Here is a 26,061-nt window from a genome sequence, read left to right on the forward strand (position 1 = left end):
TATTTCTAGAAAAAGCTGACTTCTGTTTCAACTGAAAAGAGATGTTAGGCATCCTGTAGACAGCCTGTTCTTTTGCAATTGCTAATACTTATGTAAGGATTGTGTAGCAATAATCATCTTGGCAAAAGAAAAGGTTTGGCTTGTAAAGAAATGGTTTTTGGTGCCACGTTTGTTATTGAAAGACTTGCTGTGTAGATCCACTGAGAAAGGTATCTTAGCCCCAGTAGTTTACAAGTGGAAATTGCAGGGGTAAAAGTTACTGGAAAGTTTTGGAGTGTCTCACACAGGTTCTTGTTTAAGTGCTTTATTTCACAAAGTAGCGCATCCCTAGTAAGAAAGGATTTGTTTTAATAATTGACCTGAAAGGTGTCAAGCATTAGATGAGTCAGTGGATGTGTGCTTCATGCAGAAATTGGTGTTTGTCAGCCTTTTGTGACATGCTGCTGAAAACAAGTTGCAAAAATGAGCTAAAAGATGCTTTTTTTTTTTTTTAAATAGAAAATAGTCAGACTTCTCAAGCTTTTAATATGCCTCACCATTTACATTTCCAAGGCAAGTATTATTATGAGGTTTTATTGAATAAGATATTACTGGAATTTACCAATGGGGCAGGTTCCTACCTGCAAAGTTGGTGAAGGTTAGAACATCACCAACACTAGAATTGTTAATTTAATCATATAGATATAAATTTATGCATGCAAATTTCTGCTTTTACTGATTATGGCTATAAATTATTCAGCTTATGTGTGTGTTTTCTAGCCTGCATGTTTTTATTGTAGTGTTTATATGTACTGCTGGACTACAGTTATTGGTGACGTGCCTTGTACCTCAGTAGGGTGTTTAGTAAAATGGGGGACAAAGGAAGAAGAGAAACCTTCCACGTATAAAGAATTGTAATAAGGTTTTGTATTTATTGAACAGGACGTTTTAGGAGAAATACAAGGCAGCTTCTATGGTGGTTGCAAGACTTTGCAACTGTGTGTATTCAGACATGATTAGTAGTGAACTGAGAGTGGCTGATGCTCTTTTCCCCTGTCGCTTGTTAACAAGGTGTGCTTGGGCATTCTTCCAGAAAATTCTGAGAAAAACCTGGTAAAAGAGAAAAATCAAATCTGTAAAAGCTGTACTTTGTCTCTCTCTGATACTTTTTCACGTGTGTAGGCTTTACTCTTCCATATTGCGTTTACATTCTAATAGCATGTAAAGGACTTTCATGAGAGTGGGTTTGCTATGCAAGGAATTGTACAAATCAATAATGAAGTCCCTTCCTTGAGAAGTTCATAGTCTAAAATGGGGAAGACGTGACAAATTTGTCGTGTGCTTGTTTTGTAACAACTGGATGGTGTGGTAAAGTTGAAAAGATCTTCTGAGCAGATTATCTAGATAATGTGCTGTGTTCAGTCAGGCATTTCTCGTCCTTATTATTTTGATTTTCATTTTGATGCGGTTTGTCACCGTTCTTTGTGTACAAAACTGCTATACATTTAAAGGATATGAAAAATAGAAGTTCTGAAATAGAATTCCATTCTCAAGTCAGTTATTAAAAAAACCCCTAACTTAAGTTACTGCTGAAGCTTTTTAGAAATGATCGGGCATTTCTGTCATACCAAATTTGGGCTTTTGAGACAAAAATTCCAGGAAGTCACAGTATGTGTGTGTGGTACTTACTGTATGTATTTTGTTATCCACTTTTTATCAATCCATATAGTATTGTATCAGAATACTTAAAATGAGTAATTGCCAGGCCTTTACTACAAAAGCTTATTCCTTACGTGATCAAATTGGGAAGGGCCCTACAAAGGCGAGAGAGAAGCAGTTTGACTCTTGCACAGTTTGATTTCTCACTCTCTAGGTGGCATGCTGCACGGTGCTGGGGTTTTGCGAAATAGCTGGTTCTTTCCATGGCTCCACAGGGAGGGAAACAAAATACTAGGAGTCAGCCATCTCTGTGTTTGGAAAGACACAGGACAGTCTGTTTATAGCACATGAGAATAATGAAGCATGCGTGGAAATACATGGGAAGATGATAGAGACTGTAGATCATCACTTCTTGTAGTTGGCGGGACCATATAAATTGCAGTGAAAATGCCTTAAAAAGGTGGTTTAGGAGGTCTGCGGCCCTCTTATGCTGAGTTTTGGTGCATCTTGGGTATCAAGAAAATTCCAGAAGACTAGAAGAATATGAATCCTGACTAACACTTTTAACTAGGCAAAGGAGAGATGACAGGAAAACTCAGCCTCATATTCAGTATGCAATGGAAAAACTCACTATAGATTTGTTTGATAGAAAATTGAGAGAGAGGCATATAACTGACAGCTGTTGTGGTTTTGTGGAAAATAAGTGACTGGACAATATCATTCTTTGAGATTAAACCATCGGTTGGCTTTACCAACCAAAGTTACATGTTTCTACTCAGGCATTTGACTTCAACATTTGACTTTTTCATTTTAAAAGTAGCACTGTGCAGTATATCAGTGCATGTTAAAGAGATTCAGCATTGGTTAACAGTTGTTGCAGCAATTGCCACGTAGGCCCAATCGCACTCTTCCTTTTTTAATTTTTTTTTAATTTTTTTTAAATTTAATGCTTCGGAAATCAGTGCTTCAAAAGTGAGATAAAAGTTATAAATGACACAAAAAGAACTGTAATGGTAAACTACTGTGAAGACAAGACTAAGGAAGTCTGAATAACATGATAAATTGGGATGTCTTCAAACAAGATTAATTTTACAGATTAATTTTACATGGATAGATATACAGGACTAAGGAGTGATACAGAAAGAGCTGTGGCCTGGAGTGTATACTCCCAGAAGAGGATGTGAGGGTGAAATGGGTAAGATACTGTAAGGTTCTTGTCTGATGCTGTGTCAAAAAGGCTGGTACAGTGGCCTGAAATGGCTCTGAATATGGGAGTAGTGAAATCATACTTTGTCTGTGTACAGCTTTGTTGATACTGATAAATTTTTTAATGTTGCACATGCTTCTGATGTCTGCATTTGACGAAACATACTGAGAAAATGAAGACTGTGCAGAGAAAATGAGATTTAAAGAAGTAAAGTAAAAAGTTTGTTAAAAAGAATTAAAGATGGCATGATAAGTGGCTTTAAAACTCGATGAGGAACTAACTGCTAAAGCACTCTTTAATTTGCTGAAGAAAAGTAGAAAAAAGCATAAAGCTGAAAGTCAGACATTCACCTTGGAAATAAGGCAAACATTTTAACAGAGTGGTTAACCAGTGGAACAAACTACCAGAGAAGGTGGTGATTTTCCATCTCTTCAAGGCTTTCAAATCAAGAATAGATCCTTTTCTGGAAGTTAGACTTTAGCCAAATGCAGGTTTACCATAAAGGAGTTGGGGAACTGTGAGCTTGTACAACTCTTTGTGCCTTTGGCATGAAGCTCATGTGTGCTGCAGGTACCGTTAACATTGAAAGATCTCCAAGGCACGTGTCCAGGGCAGTATGTGCCTGGGGATGAAAAGTCTTGAAGAACTCCCATTATTGGTAAGCAGATTCTCCTTCTTGAGCTTGATACAGGATAACTAGGGAAAATTTAATAGCCTGGGGTATAGGAAGTCAGAATAGATGATCCTAAACTTTACTGTGGATCTATTAACTTAATTTCCAGTTTCCCTGTACTAATCTGTGCCAGAGGCTTAAGTGGAAATGAATCCTGCTGCTGGCTGCATTAGCTTCCATCTACGTAGCTATAGTCATAGAGGACAGATGTGCTATACAACTATCAGCTGCCCTACTTGGTAGTTTTTTCCACTTTTTAAAATCACAAGTGCCTGCTGACATAGTCCTTCACCCTAAGCGCCAGACAATGTCAGTGTCTGACACTGACAGATGACTGACAATGTCAATGTTGCTATCTCCATCTCTGTTGGTTGTGTTTAAAGTGTCTTAAAGACTTTAAAGTCTCTTAAAGACTTTAAATGACTTCAAACCTTAGTGTCTTGTGTCTTGTTGGCTAGTTTCCCTGACTGGTAAGTATTTGCTAGTAGTTCTGTGGGACTGCAAGTAGAGAAGCAAGTGTGTGCTAGTGGTTTGCATGTAAGACTGTACTATAGAGGGTAAAGAAATAGAAAAGTGTGGAAAAAATTTTTTCAAGCAAGTTGGCAAAATGACTCTTAGGAATTGTAAAAGAATTTACTGGTATCTCTTACCTATCATAGTATTTCATTGAATAATAATAATTCTGATTTTGTTGGGTTATAATGCACCTAATGTTATCTATTTTGATGGGGACAGCTTGGGCCGCCTTGCAAGAAAGTTTCTTCTTTAGACCAAAAATAAAAACTGAAAGCATCATGAATGTTTCCATTTACTAAAATATTTCTGCTTTTAACATAGAATGATCACTTTTAGTTTTTGCCTTTTTAAAAAGTCACTTCATACAGAATGGGGCAAAAAGAAATACATCTGTTCTGCATTTGGTTTTAATTTACTTTTTTAGCAGAAATCACGCATCAACGTTAATCTCTGAACAGCAATAAACAATCAAACATGAAGACAGACTGCCAGACAACTCAGAGTAGTGAGGGTGTATAAAATACCCTTTCTTCAACATCTTACAGTTCCTTCTGTTATTTCTTATTTCAGTAGAACTTGATACATCACTTCTAAAGCATGTCACGTTCATCATTTAGGCAAGAGTAGTATGTCATGACATGGTTTGTCACAACCCTTCCTTTCTTACTTACAAATAACGTAGAAATCTGTCTTTTGTGTGTCAGCTTCTGTAAATCTATGATAACCCTCTGATTCCACTCACACAGTGGCACTATGAGGAAGCTTCTACAAGCCAAGAAGCTTTTGCAGCTCTCTAGCATAATCTCCACACTCTCATCTTCTGTTGTTTGCCTCATGGCGAGGGGACAGCTGACTTCAGAAGAGGGTTCACGGTGGGTCGTTGGTATAAATGCTGCTCTTAAGAGGGAGAGAGTGCTTTCAGTGCTCATCGGAACACTCCAGCAATCTTGCTGAGCACATTAAGTGTGTACTTTGTGTATGAAACACTGCTAAGTTTCTTACAGTGGGCAGACCTCAGAATGGATGTTCAAATGACAAAATAGATGCTATCAAAATAAATGTTATTGACAGGGTTTTATAAATTGTTTCATAGCTTCTGCAAATGTCTGTCCTTCTGTTTGCATGACATAGTTTTTTGAGAAAATGTATTACTGTATAGTGAAAAAGAGAAAGTGTTTTCATGTGTTAATGAAATATTGGAAAACTAATATCTGAAGTGATCATGACCGTCCAGAAGGCTGTTATGTTTAAGAAGTACTTCCATTAATTTCCATGACATTTTTTGACTCTTACCACAGTTAAAAATCACAGCCCTTAAGATGTAGGCATCCATTTTGAGCTCTAGCTTCAGATTTCCACTTGGAAAATAGTAACCAGAATTTTACATTATTAAATTCAGCATCTCTTACCAGTTGTGTTTGCTCCTCGGTGTTAACATCTCACTATAAGATGAAATTGTTATTATTACTGTTCATTGTTTTGATGACTGAAAAAGTTCATTGGTGAGCAGGTAACAGTTTATAAGTGAATTAAAGTAACATCTTTCATATATTTCATATCTTTCATTCTCTGTAATAGAAAATTATTTTGGAATAGGGTCTATATTTTATGCTTAAGGTAATGATTTATTTTCGCTGAGAACAGCCTTTAAACCAATTTCATTGCTGTTTGGAAATAGTATTTAGCAGAATTCATTTTGACAGTGAAAAATTTATTTCAGAAAACTATTAAGAGTTGGCAGCCTTGAGGAATTGGTTCCATGATCAAAACAGTAATGCTAAATTTTCAGTTGTAGAGTAAATTAAAAAAAGATACTGACTGTGTTAGACTTGGTAGTCACTGTGAAACCCCTTTAGAAATTTGGGTCATCGTTCTGTGTGTTGGATTCTTGAACTTGGATTTATCTATGTGTTGTTTCCCATTTCTTACTCTTCACCAGCCTCTGAAATCTTCACCTGTATTTGTGTAAGTTATTTCTTTAATTGTAGCATAATTAAAGGTATATAAGCTAGTTTCTCTGAATTAAAAAGAAGAAAAAGAATTTGTTGTCATTCATACATGTTTGGGTAGTAAGGAGAAGGAAACAGAAAATAGATTTTCAGAAGAAGCAGCTGCTGGTTCTAATACGTTGGTGTTGACTGTCTTTAGATGATAGCCATGATATTATTCCTTAAGTCTCAGTAGGCAAAATAATTTGCTAAAACACTCATATTGCATTTAACTTGCTTCTTGTGTAACTGGTATCTTTCCATAGAACTACAGAACTATGAATCCATGTATTAGTCTGAATTTATAATAAAACAATTTAATTGTTATTCTTTTCCTTTCTTCCTAGAATATTTTCTTTCTTGGACATAGTTACTTTGTGTCGATGTGCCCAAGTTTCCAAGGTATGTATTTCTGTTGGGGTTTGTTGTTGTTCTTTGGGATGTTATTCTCTTAATTACGTGCAAATCATGGGCTTTATGGCAATCTGCTTCCTGTCAAAAAAAAATCAAATAGTTCTCTCAGTCTCTTTGTTTATTAAACCAAATAAACAGTGACTCCAGTTTTGCATTCAGATGTGGAATTAGTTGCTAGGTACTGGACTTCTGTTTAAAGGCTATGGAAAAGATATCCAGTCGTCTATGCTCTATATCTGGAGAAAGGATTAAGCCCAGTTTGGCATGATGGCATTTGCTTTTTATAAAGCATGTGGCTGTATAACACTGCTTTTCAGACGCATTTGCTGCTTAAAATTCCATGTAGTTCGGTTAATGTGCACCATGTGTCTAAGAAGTACATCTATCGTTTGCTTGCCAAGTACAAAAGGTGTTAAGTAGATGGACTACTAGTAGAGGAAAAAGGCACACAGAAAATAATAGAGAAAGCATGCTAAGTAAGCTTTTATGTTTTGCTCATCTTGATTTTTTTTCTTGAATTAAAATGAATAATATTCTGTTCCTACATCAAGTGTGTACAATGAAGTGTGTTCTTATACAACATGAATGAACTTTATTTCATGCTTTTCTTCCCTCTCTTAATGAGGATTGTTTTGTTTTCTTTGGGGGGGGAGGAGGGGGGTGTTTGTTTTAATGTATAATTAAGTGTGTAACTATTTCATTCCTACACCCATATCACACTGGCCTGCAACTTCAGTAAGTTTTATGAGTCAGCTAACATCCAGTTTTGTTAGAACCTTCAGCTTAAAGCCTAGAAAACAGCAGAAGAAAACCAAAGTGATTGAATAAGTTGTATTTTTCTCTCAGAACTACCTCTCAGTTGGATGTGGTATTCTTTTTTCTGTTTTTCTGAGTATATTTGTGTTTCTCTGGCTTTTTAATTTTGTTTTACTTTGAACAATTGTTGCTTCGAGAGTGAAGGACAAATTCTCAAACACGTACATGTAACTTAGCACGTGTAAAGGAAAGGCCTGATCCTAACAGTGGAAAGTCAGCAGTTTTCTGAAAGGCTTCTGTTCCTCTCAGAATAGTAACTAGTGAGGTTGAGGAACTGTGGTTTTACTGGAAGGAATCTCATCTGCAGCTACTTTTCTCCATATAGATCTAGCAAAAGTAACTTACTAGACAAACTTACAAAAGCTTTTTTAAAAATGGAGGGATAAATGTTGCTGTGTCCATGTACGTACTTTACATTTAATTTCTTGCTTTCCTGCATGTTTTATGGGCATAAGTTAGCCTTTGAAGTGTAATCCATTTAGGAGATTTGAGATTCATTTCCACAAATTCTATGTTTTTAACTAGTTGATATTGTATGACTACTGATATCTACAATTATATTTACAAAAAAATGCTTCCTGAAATTGTATATTTTGTTATATTTGAGTTTGTTATATTTGAATTGCTGAGAGGCAAATGAAGGGAGCAGGCATTGGAGGTAATAAACAAACTGTATTTGTTCTCTGTAGGCATGGAACGTTTTAGCTCTGGATGGAAGCAATTGGCAAAGAATAGACCTCTTTAACTTTCAAACGGATATAGAGGTTAGTGTCTTTGGGTTTTTTTCATTCCTATGGTGATGTTTAAGAGCGTAGCCCATTTTGAGTATCCCATAGACTGTGCTCGCATTCACACGTTTTAAAGGCTATAGTTCAAGATAATAATACTGTCAAGTAGCAAATGGAAAAAGAACTCTGTATTTGATTTTTTTGACACTGGATGAGTATTTCAATTTTGGTTGCCACCTATGTATCAGATAATTTGCATGTATCATATACACACAGGGCTCTAGAAATTCAAAGCTGCTCGTTTCCAGAAAGTAAAGGTATAAATGGTGCCTCTGGATGGAGTGAGATCCTCCGAATCACTTCCATCATCTAGATGATGATTTTGTTGGTGGTCCCCAGTCTCTCTGTAAGGGTGCCATCTAGTGCTGAAAGCTCTCTGGACACTTGGCTATAGGACTTGGAGATTGAAACAATAAAATGGTGAACAACTTTTCTTACCGCTGACTTGCCTAGATTTGATTTGGTGTGTATCTGATTACCATTTTATGAACATTTGTTTTATAAGGTTTGAGCCTTGCCTGAAATGCAGGTACATATGGTTTAAAGTCCTTTTCAGCATATAATGAAAGGATTAGGGCAATCTTGTCTTCCATAAGAAAAACATGTCTGCATTAATGCTATCATAGATGTGCATAACAAAATAAAATATGACATCTGAAAATGAAGACAAAAATCCATGGGGAAATAAAATGCCTTAATTGAATCTGAACTGGTTTATTATTTGTTGTTTGATGATACCAATTAAATTTAGAATACAATAATGAATTTGCTTCTGGATTTTATGTTTTAGCTTCTTACTTGAATGAATAAAATCCAGATGGGTTTCATTTGGTATATTTTGCTAACCGTGGTTCAAACTGTTCCTAAAGCTTTACAGTAATATATAGGGTAAATTTTTTTCATCGCTCTTTTAAAATTTTATTGCCAACTACTCTGCTATACTGATGTTAAACATGAGGATCTCACAGAGGTAGGAGAAAGATTTTTGGCATCTGCCTCTATCTAAATGTGTCCAAGAAGACTTGGAGCTTTAATATAATCTTTTCAGTTGCCTTAAAAAAAGCTTGTGTTTCTCATTTGCTAAGAAATAATAAAGAAGACCCCACAGGTCTGTGGTCCTTCTGTTGGTTAGCCTTTTCTGTGTCTGAAACCTTTCTGCTATTTAGAAACTTGCTATTTTGATATGTTTGTCTTACGTTTTATCTAGTGGTGTTGCCCTTTGAGATGCCATGTTTGTAGCACGGGATTCAGGAGAAGGAATGAAATTAAGTTATGATCCTCTTTTGCTATAAGAACCTGTTGTGATTTGGGGCAACTCAATTACTTCAGTATATTATATTTAAGTACATTTGTGATATAAACCCCTTAAATTTATTCATAAGAGTATGTTAAACCAGGAATTATTACATAAAGTAGTTTTGAACAAGATACGCTTTCACATTGGGTGTCTAAGAACTCTGTTTTTTCTTCAACTGTTTTAGTAACCTATTTTTTTGCCTATATATTTAGGACAGGTAAAAGCTGCTAATTGTATTTGACAACTTTTTGCTCAGTTGGATGTTGCACTGTTTGGTGATGTTTCACATAGCATCAAGCAGTACTTGATCTGAGACTATCACATAACAAAAAATTAGGTTTTGTTGTGAAATTTCTGTATTTAAGACCTCATGTGCTAGAGAATAAAGTCAGAAAAAAAACTATAAAGAAAAAAATGTTTATTTTCTGTCACAAAGATGTGTGAAGATCTTCTTGAAGTTAAATGTGCCTTAGGATTTCTTGGTATGTGGAGCCAAATGTAAGCTGGGGTAATTTGAAGAACTAGGTTTTTTGAGTGACATTGAATTACTCAAACAGCTAAACACATTTAAATGCACTTAAGTTGTCTTTTTGAATATGCTGTTTGTTGAGGTTTTTTACATGCTTAAAGAAATAAATGGGTTTGGGAAAACTTATCTCATTGTTTGTTTCTGTTTTCTTTGAATAATGCATTAGGGTTTGGCTTTTTTCTGCAACGTAGATTGAACTTGCGTTATATGTTATTCATTGAAGACTTTATCCTTACAGTAAAGGTATTTGGCCTCTACTGAGAAATAATTCTGACTGATCGGAAAGCTTTAAAAAATACATAATTATGTTTGTGTAGTGATTTTCAGTTTGTTTGTTTTGATGTAAATTTTTCTGAGAGATAAGATAAACGATGTCATTTATGGACTAAGAAACAAGCTCTCATAAGAAAATATTTTCACACAGTGCTAGCCAGGGCTTTGGTATTAGAGGAGAACAATAAAATGTAAGAAACATTTTACTGTTTCAGTAAAATTGTTACCATCCTGTATAGAGAGGAAAACAAAAACAAAATCCACTGACCTGTAATTTTATAAGTATTCCTTCTTTAAAAAAAGAGAGGGAGAGAGAAGAAAATAAAAGGTGCCATTAGGTATTAGTCCTGTTTGTTAAATTATCAGTGTTGATTTCTTTTACCTCACCTCCCTAAAATTAGACATGAAGTGATGTCTAGTAATTTTTTGCAGTGGCCTCCTGCTTTTTGCTATCATATCTTGTTTTTCCTGATTAAAAAAAAAAAGGTTTAAAAAAAGTCCATTGTAGTTTAAATAACATTTTTCCGTAATGCTACTTTCATATTAGAAGTACTGTGCCATTCCGCTTACTCCTGATGTATAGCAAAATGTGCTTTCAGGACATAAATAAAAAGCATTTTGTAGCAAATGTGGGGTCAAGTAGGAAGTTTTGTTTGTAAGCTGTGCTTCAGCTTTTGACAAATAACAAGGCATAAAGTCTGTAAGCTTCACAGCGTGAGAAGTTCTTTGGCATTCCCAAGTGTTAGGTACAGACACCCAAATACATATGACATTGAAGACTGGCAGGTGGGCTCCAGCAAATCTTCTGGAGACAACTGAAGTGGCTGCTCCCACCAAGGTGTTCAGCAGCTTTCAGTTGTGGAGGTAACCGTCCCTATAGCAGGGACTGTAAAATGGGACTTATCAGAGGTTGTGGTTCAGAGTGATGTACTAGCCTAAGCACGTCCTCGTGGACAATTTAAACTTACATGCCGTAGTAGTAACCATGATCCTTGAGGAATGGGCATGCCTCCCGTTCTGCCTCTGGGGCAGTTCTTCAGGTTCCCTACACATCTGACAAAACTTGAAGATCATTTTAGCAGTCTTACTGGGTAGGTTTTGCTGAAACAAAAAATTGAGCCATGTGTGATAGACTGAAAAAAAGGAAGAGGAATCTAAAGGTTGAATTGAATAGCACTTCAGTGGGAGTGGAGATTCTCAACAGGTAACTGTTTTTGCTTAAACTAGCAAAAGAAACGCAAAGAAGTGTAGTGCTGGTGGGGTATAGCTGGGGCTGGTCTTCACTCCCAGCATTTTTAATTTGGTTAGAATGTTATGTCAGAATAAAACTCAACAAAATCTTCCTTTTATTTGGTTTAAGGGTCGTGTTGTGGAAAATATATCGAAAAGGTGTGGTGGGTTCCTGAGACAACTTAGTCTGAGAGGATGTCTTAGTGTTGGAGACTCCTCTTTAAAGTAAGTAAAGTCCTAGATTGAGACATCACTTTTTTCCTAATGTCCGGACCAAAAGCAATTATTGTTACATGTGTTTGGATTTCTAAGTACTGACTAATGACCAAAATGGGATATTTAAGTAAGTACTAAGTACCTTAATAATGACTAAATTAGATGTCATTTTGAGATCAAAGTATAGCTACTGTTATTTTCTGGAAATGAACTAAGAAATGAGAACTGTGCTTTTCAGAAATGTGTCTTTTTCTTTCACTAGTATTATGTTGATATTAGTTAGTGTCTTGTGACCTTTAGCTCTTTCTAAAATTTATAAGTAAGTCTAATTCACTGATTTTTGTCTCTAGAGTAAATTAATCCAGCAACTAGTTAAGCAATAGATTGCTTTAGTGTAACCCAAAGGGGCATCCTAGCTTCAAAGATTTCCCCGGAGTTTTCCTCGCCTCCAGGACACCTCCCTAACTGCTCCCTGGTGTGTTGCCACCTTCAGGCAGTCTTGCCCCCTCAGGGGAAAGCGCGTATTACTACCATCTCCCATATTACTGGCAACTGCTGTCAAAAAAGAGGTAGCCCCAACCAGAGTTAGCTTTCTGCAGTGCTCCTCCAAGTTCCCAGAGCATTCACGCCGACAGTCTCTGTGTCCTCAGTAGGGAAGGCAATAGCAGAAGTAGAGGAAGGGGGAAGGCAGGCTCAGAGAGAGGTAGCAGCTACCATGGGGAGGAGGTAGCGGGGAAGGCGATGAGAAGGGCGTAGGAAGAGTGAGTCAGGACGGTAGGTAACAGGTTTCCCCTCAGTAACTCCATTTTCACATTTGGTTTAGGCTCCCAGCTGTGCTTTTCAGGACACTAAGGCTAGGGGACTGCAGTGAGGGTTAGATATAGAACCAAAAATCCTAAGTGGGTTCAGGTATTAGTGGCGTGTGAGAAGAGGGGGAGGGCTGGGGATGGGATATTTTTAAATAATGATATAGTTAGTAAACAGATACTTATTCTAAGTATACAGCAGTTCAGTGTGTAGCATGTGTACATTGTAGGGATGATACAGCTAGTCATGCTAGCGGGAAATAGGACAGGCTTAGCTGAGACAGGCTACCAGCGTGTTACCAGTATTCACACGTGCATCTGTAACGACTGACTGGTGCAGATAGTGGTGCCTGACATGCTTCAGGAAAGAAGATGGTTCACCTCTGAAATATAAGCAGGTTATACTGAAATTACCAAATGAATGATAAATGAGTGAGCTTTAAGACTTTCAGAAAATTAGCATGAGAAAGGTGGCATTAATTTTCAGATACTTGTTCTGAAAGCGACTTTTCCTATCAGGCTTTTTGTGTTGAGTTGTTTCCAGATCCATTAGTTCGTGGGTGATACTAATTTCTCTATTTATCCTTCTTCTACATCAACTTCTGTTTAAAAATAGCCAGTTCTCGAAGTAGGTATTGAGTATGTAAGTGCTGAATGTTTGTGGCAGCTGTCAGGACATGCCCCATGCTTGAATCTCAAAGGCAAAGTTTGCTGTTCCTGCAAGTTATTACAGAGCGTAGCGTCTTTCCAAGTGATTTGAAGAGTGTCTCGATTGTAAAGCTCCCTCCAGTACATGAATTTTGGAATAGCTGTTTTGAGAATTCAAGTGGAAACTCTCACCAGTCTAACTGCTTGCTGGGTTTTTTTCCATTGTTTTCGATCCACACTGGAGAGCCAGGAAGTTGTTACCAGCTGAGTGTGTAGTCGGATCTGTTAACCACGGCAAGCCTCCAGACAAAACTGTTTTTGTGTGTTTCCTCCACCCCTGCCAATAAAATCCATGCAGTTGGAGGAAACATGGGCATAAAAACAGTGTTCTGAAATGCAACGCAGCTGTAAATATTACTCTGCAGAGATGAAAAGAAAGTTTATGTATTTCTTCTGGGTGATTAGTATAATGATACATACAGGCTTTTAGCAGTATAATAGCTCCAGTCATCCTTAGAGTTCATACCCAGTAGTGCACACAGATGCATTTTAATTTTTAAATCATAAATAACTAATTTGCAACCCACAGGGCTTTCCATTAGTAGTCCGATAGGCTTAGGTCCCACTTCTGTATTGCGCAAGGTATGTTCCTTTTCATTTGATGTGGGAGTGAGCTCCTTAATAAGACTTACAAAGGCTTCAGTAATGACATATGCAAAAACTCTGCCCAGCAGCTTAATATTTAACTGATGTGATATTTAAACCTTTCTGCTTATGCCCTTAGTGGTTTTAGTTAACGCATTTGAAGAAAGTCAGTTCTGGCTTGTGTATGACAGAAATAAACACCTTGCTCAAGTGGCATTTGAGAGAGGAACAACACTTGGTTTCAGGAGTTCCCCAAGACAGAGACTTGCAATAGCAAAAGGAAAAAGCAACCACTGAGACAGATGTATTTGAGATGTACTTTGTAATTACTCCGGGGCTTGAAGATTAAGCTTTTTGACTGAGGTGGAAGGAGGTAGGGGACAGAGCGCACTCTAGTGACTGTATTACAACTTGTGACATTATATTAATTCTCCAGCTTTTTGTTGCTGTTTTAGGACCTTTGCACAGAACTGTAGAAACATCGAACATTTAAATCTAAATGGGTGCACGAAAATCACTGACAGGTAAGTCAAAGGGGTTTTTTGTTTGATGGGAAAATTTGGAAAAAGAAGTAGCTGAAGGTATTTTTAGTGTGTCTGCTGTTTTGCAGCACGTGTTACAGTCTTAGCAGATTCTGTTCCAAGCTGAAACATCTGGATCTGACATCTTGTGTAGCCATCACAAACAGCTCTTTGAAAGGCTTAAGGTAAGAAGATTCAGTGTTTTGTGTTAAGAAAAGCATTTAAAGAGCTGTTCAACATTTAATAAAGTTAAAAAAATCAGTGCTGAACCTTAATCCTGTGTATCAGCGCTGACTGTATCCTATATCTAGCACTTCTTGGGTGTAGACTATAATGTTTGTGTGTGGTCTTTTCTCATGACTTTTCAGTGGAGGCCTGGCACAGTCCACTGGCTATCATTAATTTCTAACAGTGTGTTTAATTTGGGTTTCCCACTGTTATGACTATTTGAAGGCTGGATTTAACTTTATGTATTTTTTTAATTCTCCCAGTGAGGGTTGCAGAAATCTGGAACATTTGAATCTTTCCTGGTGTGATCAGATTACGAAGGATGGTATTGAAGCACTGGTGAAAGGGTGTAGTGGACTAAAAGCTCTGTTTCTTAGAGGTTGCACACAGGTACATAACTGCTTGGGTGATCCTTTAGGAATAAAATTTTTGGGGGGGTTTTTGAAATTTCCATGAATTAAAAAATACCATTTTTGTTATAGTCTTTTGTTCAGTATTACAAGATGTATACATTCTTCGGGCTGCTTTGCTGTGCTTTTAATTTCTTGTTTCTTTTCCTATGTCCTATTTAATTGCTAAATACAGTTAGAAGATGAAGCATTGAAACACATTCAAAATCACTGTCATGAACTTGTAATCCTGAATTTGCAATCCTGTACGGTAAGTATTTGAAGCTTCAAAAGATACGTTCTCTAAGAATCGTAAACCATTTTTGAATGCTAATGAATTGATCTGCTACACACTTAAATAATTCAAATAGTACATCTCTGCAGTTTACAGAATTTTGTGTGGAGTAGAGGTCTTAAATGAGCTGGCTGTTTCTACAGCTGAGTGTGGATTTGGAGTATTGGGTTATTTTTTTTCCCCTCATTACATCTTTTAACTGTAGCAAGCTCTAGAGTGAGAATTAACTGCATTCAAATCTCATGAACTGTGTATGCGCTAAACCATGCAGTTTTACAGATTTAGTTCTTGTTCTCCCATCTGTTCAGGTCAAACATTTTGGTCTATTCATCACTTTAAGGTTTCTAATCAAGCAGAAGCCATATTCTGGACTACATACTTGAGAGTAAAATGTAATGGCATCATAACTGAAGATGATTCAGAACCATCTAGGTAGCAGGAGAAGGGCATGCTTCTTCAATAGTAATGGAAGAACACATTCATTTGTAATGAAATGACTGGGAATCATTCATGTGCTTTTAATTCTACTTAGTACACAAAAATTAGATTTGCTGTATTTTATATTTGCTTTTTTGTTGTTTCTGATGTGACCTTTTAGGAATGGGAAAGATCCCCTTTTAGATTTTAAATGTATTTAAGTCATTCTTTGTCTGTAAATAAGACTTAGAAAATATTGAAATAAATTAGAATTTCAGTGTTTCAGTCATGCAAATTTGAATAATGAAGTTAGATTTTTTTTTTTTTCTTTTGGAAAGTTTTCTACAGTTTTATTGCTAGAAGGTATCATAAAATCTGCTTGGGCTAAAACGTTCAAATCTGTTTTACACATTATTTCTGAATGAATGTGGCATAAGACCATTTTTTATTAAGATTGAATGAAAAATTTTGGACCTAATAGATTTCTTTAAAGTGTTGAACATTTTGGAGTGCTAGGGATTATTAAAAAGTTACATTAAAAAATGGCAGAAATTAAGAACAATACGAATACAAAGCTTTAGCTTCCATGAGCCAGATGTTTAGTGAAAGAGAATTTTGAGATTTTTCAATCTGAATTTAGGTGCCCACTGAAGTTGGGCACCTAAAGATAACGGGAATGAAAGGAAGTTCCTTCTTTTGGTCAGAACCACACTTAAATAAATAAAGTTAGTACATGATTTCCTCCCCTTTCACTCTTCCTTTTGCTGTCTTCCTCCTCCAAAGTTCTTTTTCTGTTGTGTTTTACCTGTGACTAATGAGATATATCAAGGCCAGTCTTTTCTGATTATTTTTGTGGAAGGCTCTCAAGAGGTCTGTTGATAATCAGTTATGATCTGTCCCGCTTACAAGGGGCTTTGGCATAGAAGTGTACCGGAGTTTTCCCTTGGCCAGTATGTTTGTTGTCACGTAGGTATTAAGTACCAACAAAAAACCCCCTCATGACTGAAAGTATTTTTCCCTTTGAATTTTTTGAGTGTCCTACCTAGTTACATATGCTTTAAAGCTTTATTTCACTGGAGATGTGTCCTGCTAGCTTGGCTTAGAAGCATGCTTCCAGAAGCAGCCAGGCTCTTTATGATCAAAGGGCTAGCACTGATTTTTACACAGCAGGTCTCTTTGTGCGTTATATGATCCACACTTCAATTCTAGTGGCTCTGTTTTATGGACCTTGTAAAATGCCAGGCCAGCTCCAGCAGCTGCAGAATGAACTGATACTAACGCTGGAAACTGCACATCTGAAAGGTTCCATCTTTAGAGTGTAGAAACTGGGGACTTGCAGGCATTTTTTGAGCACTTTTCTTTCCTGAGAGGGATGTAGGCATTGAAATCACAAGCAATTTCAGAATGGAAAATTTTCATATATAACTTGAGGGTTTTGTCCATCTCCAGCAGCAGCATAAAATTTACATAGTCCTTACCTCCAAAATAGTTCCTTTTCCCAATAATAGTGTAATGAGTATCTCTCAAAGGGAACAGAACAGTTCCAGAAAATATCTTCTTATCTGTAGATGAGGCAAATCCTTCTGGATCCACAAAAAGAAGACAAGACTTCTAGTTTTCTGTCTGGAGTAATTTTTATTTGACAGAAAGATTTGCAAATTTAAACTACTGATATTAAAACGTTCTGGGCTGGGGAAGGGGGCATGAGGTGATCTCCCTTTGTGCAGAGCTACTGCTATTTCTCATCCTGTTTTCATCTATGAAAGGTAATGTTTGTGGTAATAGCTTCAGAAATATGCTATAGTAGTATTAGCATACCTAGATGAGTGGCTTATAAAAGGAATGTGTATTTTCAATTCAAAATACAGTAGAGGTCTTTGTTATGATTGGAAGAGTAATGTTAGGCCAGGAAATAAAATAACCTGTTTCACCATGAAGTCCTTCAGCAGAAAAATTAAATTCTTGGAGTTAGGAGTGGGAGGAGGAGAGAATACTTTTTCCAGAATAGAAGACCTGTAAACAAAATAATATTTGCACACACACCCAATAACCTAGTTCCTGTTGCTATTTTGTGTGCAGCTGCATTGGAGCTATTTCTTACAGCTCCTGTTTCAGAGAGAAAACTTTTTGATTCATATTCCAAATTTAGAGTTACTTTTTTCAGAATATCTACTACAAAACAATTTTGAGAAATGAAGAACCCTCTTTTGAGTTAAATCTTTCAGCTAAAGACAACTGGATAGGGTAGGGCAAACGTGGCTTTTACATTTGTCTTCTGCAAAGAATGGATTATATACAATTGCTCACCTGTAACTCTTGCTTTGAAAATTACCTGGACGTGAAGGATTTTTACCCTTGGATTCTACTGCGCCAGTGCAAAATAGGTAGTTAGCTCTCCTGCTGTCGAGCTCTAAGCTTTCTTTTGCACTGTTCCTGAACTTACACAGTCACTGGAACGAAAGACCTGAACTCTACAAACATATAAGCAGCAAGCTATTTCACACAATTATAACTACAATTAAAAAAAAAAACTATGTGAAAATTATAAAGCAAAAGCAAAGTGAAAGAGGAAGACAACAACAAACAACTCTCCCTCTGTGCTTCAGACTGCCTTTGAGCAGTACTCGAGATCTGTGGAAAAATACATAGATAAGTAGGAACTGTGTGTGTTGATTATCTTCAGTGTTATCAATGAACATGGTTTCACAATGGTATTTTTTGGTTGAAAATCCACAGGTTGCCATGGTTATATACAGTGTGACGCTAAGAGTTCAGTAATATGACTTGATTTTTGTTCTTAGCTGATTACTTGATAACGAAGTAACTTCAACCTTCTTCTGCGTTGCAGCAAATTTCAGATGAAGGCATTGTAAAAATCTGTAGAGGATGTCATAGACTTCAGTCGCTCTGTGTTTCAGGCTGTAGCAACCTTACAGATGCTTCTCTCACAGCACTTGGTCTAAACTGTCCAAGGCTGAAGTGAGTATGTCATGAGCATGTCGTGAGTATGTCATGTTGTTACTGGCCTCATCTAAGAAATTCACTTCTGAAGATAATCAGCTGATATCCACAGGTTTGATTTAGCTTTGTGTTGTTTGTGTTACCTTTGCAATCAAACCATTAAGTTAGAAGTACCAGCTGAATATAAACTTGAGGGCTGGTTCTCTGTAGCTAGCATATGAATGTAGCCCACTGTATATTGGAAAAACAAGAATTAATGTATGACAAATAAAACGTTGAACCTAGCAGTTCAATTCTGTGCTTCTAGCTAAATATTTTAGGTACTAATTACAAGCCGGAAGAAAAGAAGATATAAAGCACATTATTTTTTAAAAAGGTAAAAATATCTGTAGTTGTGTTTCGTCTTGTGATGTTTGTACTCTGATGTGGTTTTATGCAGTCGTTTGCCTCGCAAAAAAAATAGCTAAATCATACCTCAGTATTATAATTACAGATTTTATTATAAATGTGTTTTTAATATGCTCTGCAGTACATCCTGGCATTCTTAAACTCTGATATGGAGTTTGCTAATGTCTCTTCAAGTGCTGAGGACTGATATTTATGGCATAAGTTTTGAGTAATAGGGGCTTGTCAGTTAAAAATAGTATAAACTTTTACATTGATGTAATTTGCACTAACATGTTACGGTGGTATTCTCAGAAGTGGGAACAGCTTCAGCTTTAATAATGAAGCTCAGTCTTGCAGCAGCCCTCTGGTTGTAGGGACATAGAATACTTCTTGTAAGGTCTAATTTTAATGTGAATTAAATCAAAACAAAAGATTTTTGAATGTCACTAAATTGCCATTTATGACGGGAACATGCAGGAGTCGCAACTTGTTGTACTTCAATCACAGATAAATGGAGGAAAGTGGATCATAAAAATTAGGGGAAGCTACATTCAAATGCCAGTGTGCAGTATGCTGACACGCAGTGTTCCTTTAGCTGATTGAGTGAAAAAGAGCTTTTGTTACTGTAGAAAACATGTTCTTAAAACAATTCCAGAGTGACAGTTCATACTTACAAGAGCTTACGTGTGCCCGTGTTTGGGGCTGAGGAGTCTTGACACACTTAATTGTGTTCCTTAGAAAGCTGTGCTGTTATTACTAGTCTTTTTTCCACCATTTCTCTCATTCTCTCAATTCACAGCTCAGATTGGAAATAGAAAGAGGTCTAAAGTGCTATTAGTTGTGGAATTCTTTCCAAGGGCAGTACAACTGTAGCAGGAAACTGTTGGTAGGTAAACTGTTAGCCCCTGTCTGTGCCACGAGGGGGAAGGCGTCTGCCGTCCTTCTCCTTTCATGAGGAACAGTATAAGGGAAAAAAATGACCCTTTGCAGTGATCACTGCAGAGGAGTGCATGATGGAAGGACAGATGATACAGCTGGTTACATCTAGAGTTTTGGGATCATGTATGGAAAGTACTTGATAAAAATTATGTTGGAAATCAAAGGGAAATGTAATTCCACACTCGTTCATACCTTCTGAATATGTCGGTGTTGAGTATGAAAGAAAACTCTCCTGCCTCTGTTGGACGTGCTGGCCCTGTTAGGAAGCTTTTGAGTATTTTCCGTGCTGTGCTACTCTCACTTCACTTCTGGGTCTTGGATGTCCTACTATGCTGCTTTCCATGATATCGCTGTGTTCTGCAGCTGTTACCACTCACAAATGACATCTCCTTGAAAAAAAATCCTAAGCTTGACCATCTCCCTTCAGCTGTTTTTCTTCCCCTGCATCAAGATTTAGCTGTCTTCTCATCCCTTTTTATATCTGCTCATTTATTAAGTGCTTCATACCTTCTCTGTTTTTCTTTTTTTTGCACTTTTTAGTGTTAAAATACTAGTAGGTGTTTTGGCGAGGCTTATCAAGAAAAGCACCCATGAACCATGAATGTCTTTGTCTAGGTGGGGCTGTGAAAATTAGGGTCATATTGCCTTTAACCCCACCAATGTTCTCTCCCACCTGCTGCTAATTCAACAGGAGTAGGGAGGTGGTATGTGCAGAGACACTCCCGGTGTGCCCAAAAGACATCTGTGGACAATGAATGCAACTGTGAGGTCTGCCTCAGAGAACATTGCTTTGTAGGAGTGGGGAATCTGCTCTGGGATGTCATTTGGCCTCATCAGCTCCTATGCTAGGTACTTTGTCACGAATCACTGGATGGGAAATAAATGTCAGCTGTATCTGGAAAAAAGAACAGCCCTCTGTAATTAAGTACAATCATTAAAACAAAGGAAAAATTAGAACTTTGCTCATGTTCATGCTGACCAGTGCCTTCCCACCTGTTTTTCATACTGGGACCTGATTGATGCAGTGTGTGTATATATAGCTCACTCTCCCCATTCTGCTTTTCTGACTGACTGCACACCCAATTTCAGGAAAGCTAGAGCTGCTAGTCTTCTGGTTTCTTACTCCCCTGTTTCCGTATTCTTATTTTCAACCAGCTGTGCAGTAAGTAGCATCTCCGCTATTTTGCACACTGTGGATGTAATCCCCCCCCCATTTAAAGTCAGAAATGTAATGAGGTTGGGGATCCAATGGTTTTAAGGTTAGATGGGGATGAAAGCAAGTAAATGATGTAAAGGGTAACAAATGTGACCTGAATCATGGTTTTTTTGGTGGTGGCGGTGGTTTTTTTTTCCTTTTCTATCCAGCATCCTAGGTAATTTTCAGAGTAGCTGAGAGTATTTTATGGTAGGTTGCTAACTGCCCCTGATGGAAGGGCACAAAGTTCCCAAATGTGAGTCTGGAAAGAAAATCTGGAGGTGTCACAACCATCCATTTGGAAATACCTGTCTTGCCACCTCTCTGTTGGCTGCTCTTGAGTTTCCATCATACTTCTGAACCTCGTTGAAGGCTAGCACTGTGGAAGTGGTTATCAAGGGTGTAGCCTGTGGGGCTGCTTACCTCTAAACTCAGCTGCACTCTTGCTTTTGGCCTGAAGAGATTGATCCAGCAAAGTCATAGTCAGAACCCCACATCCCGTACTCTGGTGGGGTCGTATTTTTCTCGTGCACGCAGCATGGCTTTTGCCTTTGCGCTTTATCCATAGAGAGAGTGCTTTCTAATGACCTCCTAAACCACTGGAAGAATCTAGATGCCTCTAAATGTTACCACAGCAAGAGGTTCTTCTGTCCATCTTGCCCTGCCTCCTCCCCCACCGACCCCAGTATAGAAGTAGTGTTTGCTGTGGCGAGTAAGTTGCACTTAGTTTGTGCTTCTCCTTGCACAGTGCTGCTGTTTCCCCTTATTCATCTTGATTTACTCCACCTGCAAAGTAAAAAGTGTTCATTGAAAAAAAAAAAAAAAGAAAAAATGATGACAAAGAAACCAGTTACGGGATGGAGGCCTGTTCCACGTCCTAGTGGTGCGGTTTGGGGCAGTTGACCTTTTTTTGTCACTTCTCATGAGAGGTACTGCTTCCCAGTACCTCTCATGAGAGTGTTGGGTTTATCTTTCCAAAACACTGTGTTATTTTCTTTAAGGTTGTGTTGGTGTAGTTCATTGTTTTTATTGCGGGCTGGGAGAATTTAAGCTCCTTGCTTTCTGGTAACTTGCTTCACTGTGCTTCATGCAGAGGCTCCGAGTGAATTTCTAGTAAGCAGTTTCTCAGTTTTGTGGCTTCCCAACATCCTGTGTTTAGATAACAGGTTTTAGATGCAGGCTTCATCTGCGTTTTCCTTAACTCAGGGTTTATTCTCCCATATCTTTCCTCAGATAACACATGAGAAAACTTGAGCATTATGCTGTCTTACTGAAACGAGGTCAAAATGCCTATAATTATGTATAATTTTTTTCCACTAAATGTTGAGAAGATTTGAGGATTGAACTTAATGTGTTCTGTGACTATTAGAATCTTCTGATAAGCTGGATCAAAAGTCTGCCTAGTGCTTTTTAATTGCAAATTACCGTGAAAAATAGGCATATATATACATTTGCTATTGAGAGCTTTAAGTTGCAGAAGACAAATTTGTATCTCAAATGCATTTGCTTTTCTCTGTGGTAATGTTTTCTTTAACATTTAAAACTTTTCCAGGATTTTGGAAGCTGCAAGATGTTCACATCTCACAGATGCTGGTTTTACCCTTTTAGCACGGGTAAGGGTCACTGCAGAAGGTTAGCGCTCGCCTTGTTTTCATTGCTGCTGAGCAGCTGTGAATTGATGTAGTCCTGCTGGGAAGGAATATGAGAAGAAGAAAAATAAAGTAGGAAGAACCCAGTGGAGGAGGGGACTACAAAGTGATTTTATTTCTGGATTGTACTTGGAGCTGCAACTTGATCTATTTTGCCATCTATCATTGCATTTTTCACCTTTTCCCCCTTTTTTTTTAGTATGTTTCAGTCGGCTTTATTATGCTTAACATAATTCTAAACTTGTGTTATGTATTCTAGCCAAATTTCCCCTATAAAGATGGCACATAACCTTGTAATATTCACACCCCCAAAATCACCATATAATAGATTATTCTGAGCATACTTTTAAGTTACAAAAGCGTGTACATCTTACATTATAAACTATAAGCGCTTGTGCCCTGATTCATGCTGTAAGTATGTAAAGTAAGCGTATAGATTGTATAAAATGTTTCAAGTTAGATTTGTATGCTTGCTGGTTTAGGAAATCTGAACACAAAAATAATACTCTGTAAACAGGATTCATTTACACTACTGATATTTAGTGTGAATGAAAGGGGTTTTTTCTAGCCACAGTAGTTAAACAGAGTGGTTTTCTAATCATGCAGCACTACAGCCTTGGGCTTTTGGTAGTCACCTCAAGCCTGCTGCTGGGAGCTGCAAGTCAAACCATTTTTTCATATGCCTGTAAATAACAGGGTTTGGGGTTTGGGCTGAGCCGTGGCACCATGTGGTCTGCTGCGAAGTCACAAGGTTACGTCATTTTCTTGAAATTAGTCATGATCAGTCATTGAAAGCACTTCTAAAAGCTTGTGCTAGGGTTCTCTCAGAATATTGGGAGAATTGCTTGTATAAATGTGAAGTGCAGCTTTCTCCCAGCCTTAAAGTGGACCCTATTTTAATATTTTCAGCATTCATTAGCAAAGCAAATTGTTTTTAAGGCTTCTTTCTAAAGCGTGATGGTGAAGAGAGATGTTTCACAGGCTTCGGTGTGTTTCAGATTAGTTTGGTGCAGGTTGATGTATGCAGAAGTCGGATTCATCTGTATGCAGATTAGTTAGCTTTAGTGCACAGGCTGTAAATAGCATAGGCTTGAATTGAAATTGACCCCAAAAGGGGGAAGGGAAGCAGGGGTGAGTGAGTACTGATCACATACATACTGTTCCCAGCCTTACCGGGCAAGGAGGAGAAACTTAACGTAGTAAGAGAAAGGCTGAAAATGTAGAGGTTTGGGGTGGAGGTGGTGTGTTGCCTGGGGATTTTTTTTTTTACCATTTTTTGTCCTTTGATGGTGATCAAATACTTGAAGGGATTTAGCTCACAGTTTCCTCTTGGAGGCTGTGCTTTCCCATATGACTAGCCCTGTGCATGATTTTATGTCTATATGTTGTTTTATTTTGTCTTTTGTTTATCTGTTTGGTTTTTGTTTATTTTAGAATTGCCACGAGCTGGAGAAGATGGACTTGGAAGAATGCGTTTTGGTGAGATATAGCATTAAAAGGAATATTGAACATCCAGCATAAGAATGCAGTGCCAATAAGAACATTAGCACTTTCAGTTAAATGTGCTTTGTTTTTTATTAATAGTGCTCTGTTTATGATAGTAGGTAAAAATAATTATTGGGAAATTCTATACAGGGAAATATTTGAAGAGCAAGAGATGATTGGGTGTTTTCCAGAAATAACAAAACCTTCAACTGGTAGGGAAAGAGGTATCCTATCTGAGGGCTGGCCCTCCTACTGTCTGTTGCTTATGGTTGGTTGGTTTCTTTTATTTCTAGATAACTGACAGCACATTGATACAACTTTCTATACACTGTCCTAAGCTACAAGCATTGGTAAGTTTAACTCTTTGTTTGTGAACTTTGCTACATACCTCCAAAACCACACACGTACACAACTCCTTCGATATAAAAACAGGTTGTTTACTCTGGATCTAGAAAAAGTTCCTGATGCAGTATGATACTGTGCAAAATATATGCAAGTGTCATAAGTATTCTAAAAGAAGCAGGTTACTCCTAAAATATTTACATGCGTTGTGTGATAAAAAATATTACCAAATCAGTGAGTAGTAACCAGAAAGCTTATATTTTATGGTTAACATCCTTTCATATTTGATTACTTAGTCAAAATAAAACTTTTCATAGGCAACTTACAGTACTCAGACCTTTACAGATACTCTTAAGTGTTCACTAATAGTTTTCTTAGGGATTATGACATTTTAAGTCAAATACTGAATAAACAAAACCATTCAGTGAAGATAAATGTAATCACTCTATAATCAGTTTTGCATGCAAGCAGTTCTTCCCAAGGACTACAATTATGGAAGGTTTTTTGACCTAGACTTTTGAATGTAATTGGAGAAGATTGAGATGCCTTCAGTGGGGTACCCTGCTTACTGTATTTCGAAGAAATAGTTTTATAGGGAATGGTTGCTTAGATCTTTCAGAACATCAAAAACAATTTCAGGTGACATAAATTTGGCTGTTCTTCAGTCAAGGTACTCCAAAATTATTAGACCGTCCTTGCCATAGACGCTCTTGTATTTAGAGCCAGTTGTCCCATAAGTGCAGATTTGTTATATACTACTTCAAATGTACCTGAGAGAACAAGTATCTTTATAATCTGTTCTTAGAGGGGATTAAAGGAAGGTTTGCTGCTTCATTAATTAAATTGTTTTATGATTGGTTAGTGTTACTCACCCAGTGTTACTAAGGTAGCAACACGAGGAGAGATGGCGTTTCAAAAGGAGCTTATTCATTGTTTTTTATTGTTGTTTTTTATTTTTGCTCATTAATTGTCTGACCTCATTTCCGTACCATAATTCTTAATGTTAGGCCAAACAAGAATTGTCAGGAGGTGTGGAGCTATTTATATGGGATACTTTCTGTTCTTCTACGACAGATGTGTTTTCGTATTGTAATCCCAACCGTAACCAGTACTTGCAAGAGATCTTTTGTACCAGTTCTGCCAGTGCTTCACCAGAGATAGCATAAAACCTCATAACTTTCAAGTATTTTTCTCAACCTGCTCCTGTTTGCTGGCCTGTGTGTGGTAGCCCACAGACGAGGAAGCGTGGCATTGGTAAAATAACATACCTTTTCTAAGGGAACCAGAAAAATCGATTTTTATGTTGATGTGTATATCCTGTGTGTAGGAAGGATACATACTCAAAGGTTGTGAGTGAACAGTGATGGCTGAGAATTACAGGGAAAGAAAAAACAGACTAGCAGGTGCCAAATAGCCTATGTGACCTGATCTTGATACTTCAAATGTGAAATCACATACTGTTGATGGTTCTGTAAACGCTTGTGTAGCTATGTTTAGGTATATTTGCAGTTTAAACAAATATTTTGGAGTTGCAGAAATCAACTTTCAATTTGTTTCTCGGTGTTTGGA

At 37.3% G+C, this 26,061-nt stretch overlaps 1 protein-coding gene across 2 annotated transcripts in view; it reads left to right on the top strand.

The window, feature by feature from the left end:
• FBXL2 (F-box and leucine rich repeat protein 2) overlaps positions 1-26,061 on the top strand; it is a 55,164-nt gene that overhangs the window by 23,807 nt on the left and 5,296 nt on the right. Inside the window, exons 3-13 of one of the 2 annotated variants that reach the window (XM_075493393.1) lie at positions 6,370-6,424; positions 7,942-8,016; positions 11,500-11,594; positions 14,140-14,208; positions 14,295-14,390; positions 14,697-14,823; positions 15,019-15,093; positions 18,383-18,513; positions 22,569-22,629; positions 24,100-24,144; positions 24,444-24,500. In XM_075493393.1, coding sequence (XP_075349508.1) covers positions 6,370-6,424; positions 7,942-8,016; positions 11,500-11,594; positions 14,140-14,208; positions 14,295-14,390; positions 14,697-14,823; positions 15,019-15,093; positions 18,383-18,513; positions 22,569-22,629; positions 24,100-24,144; positions 24,444-24,500 — 886 coding nt within the window. Of the gene's footprint in view, positions 1-6,369; positions 6,425-7,941; positions 8,017-11,499; positions 11,595-14,139; positions 14,209-14,275; positions 14,391-14,696; positions 14,824-15,018; positions 15,094-18,382; positions 18,514-22,568; positions 22,630-24,099; positions 24,145-24,443; positions 24,501-26,061 lie in introns of those variants that run through there. The other variant, XM_075493394.1, reaches the window with a different exon arrangement.

The sequence above is a fragment of the Mycteria americana genome, chromosome 2, assembly GCF_035582795.1.
Source record: "Mycteria americana isolate JAX WOST 10 ecotype Jacksonville Zoo and Gardens chromosome 2, USCA_MyAme_1.0, whole genome shotgun sequence".
In the NCBI taxonomy this organism is placed as follows: Eukaryota; Metazoa; Chordata; class Aves; order Ciconiiformes; family Ciconiidae; genus Mycteria; species Mycteria americana.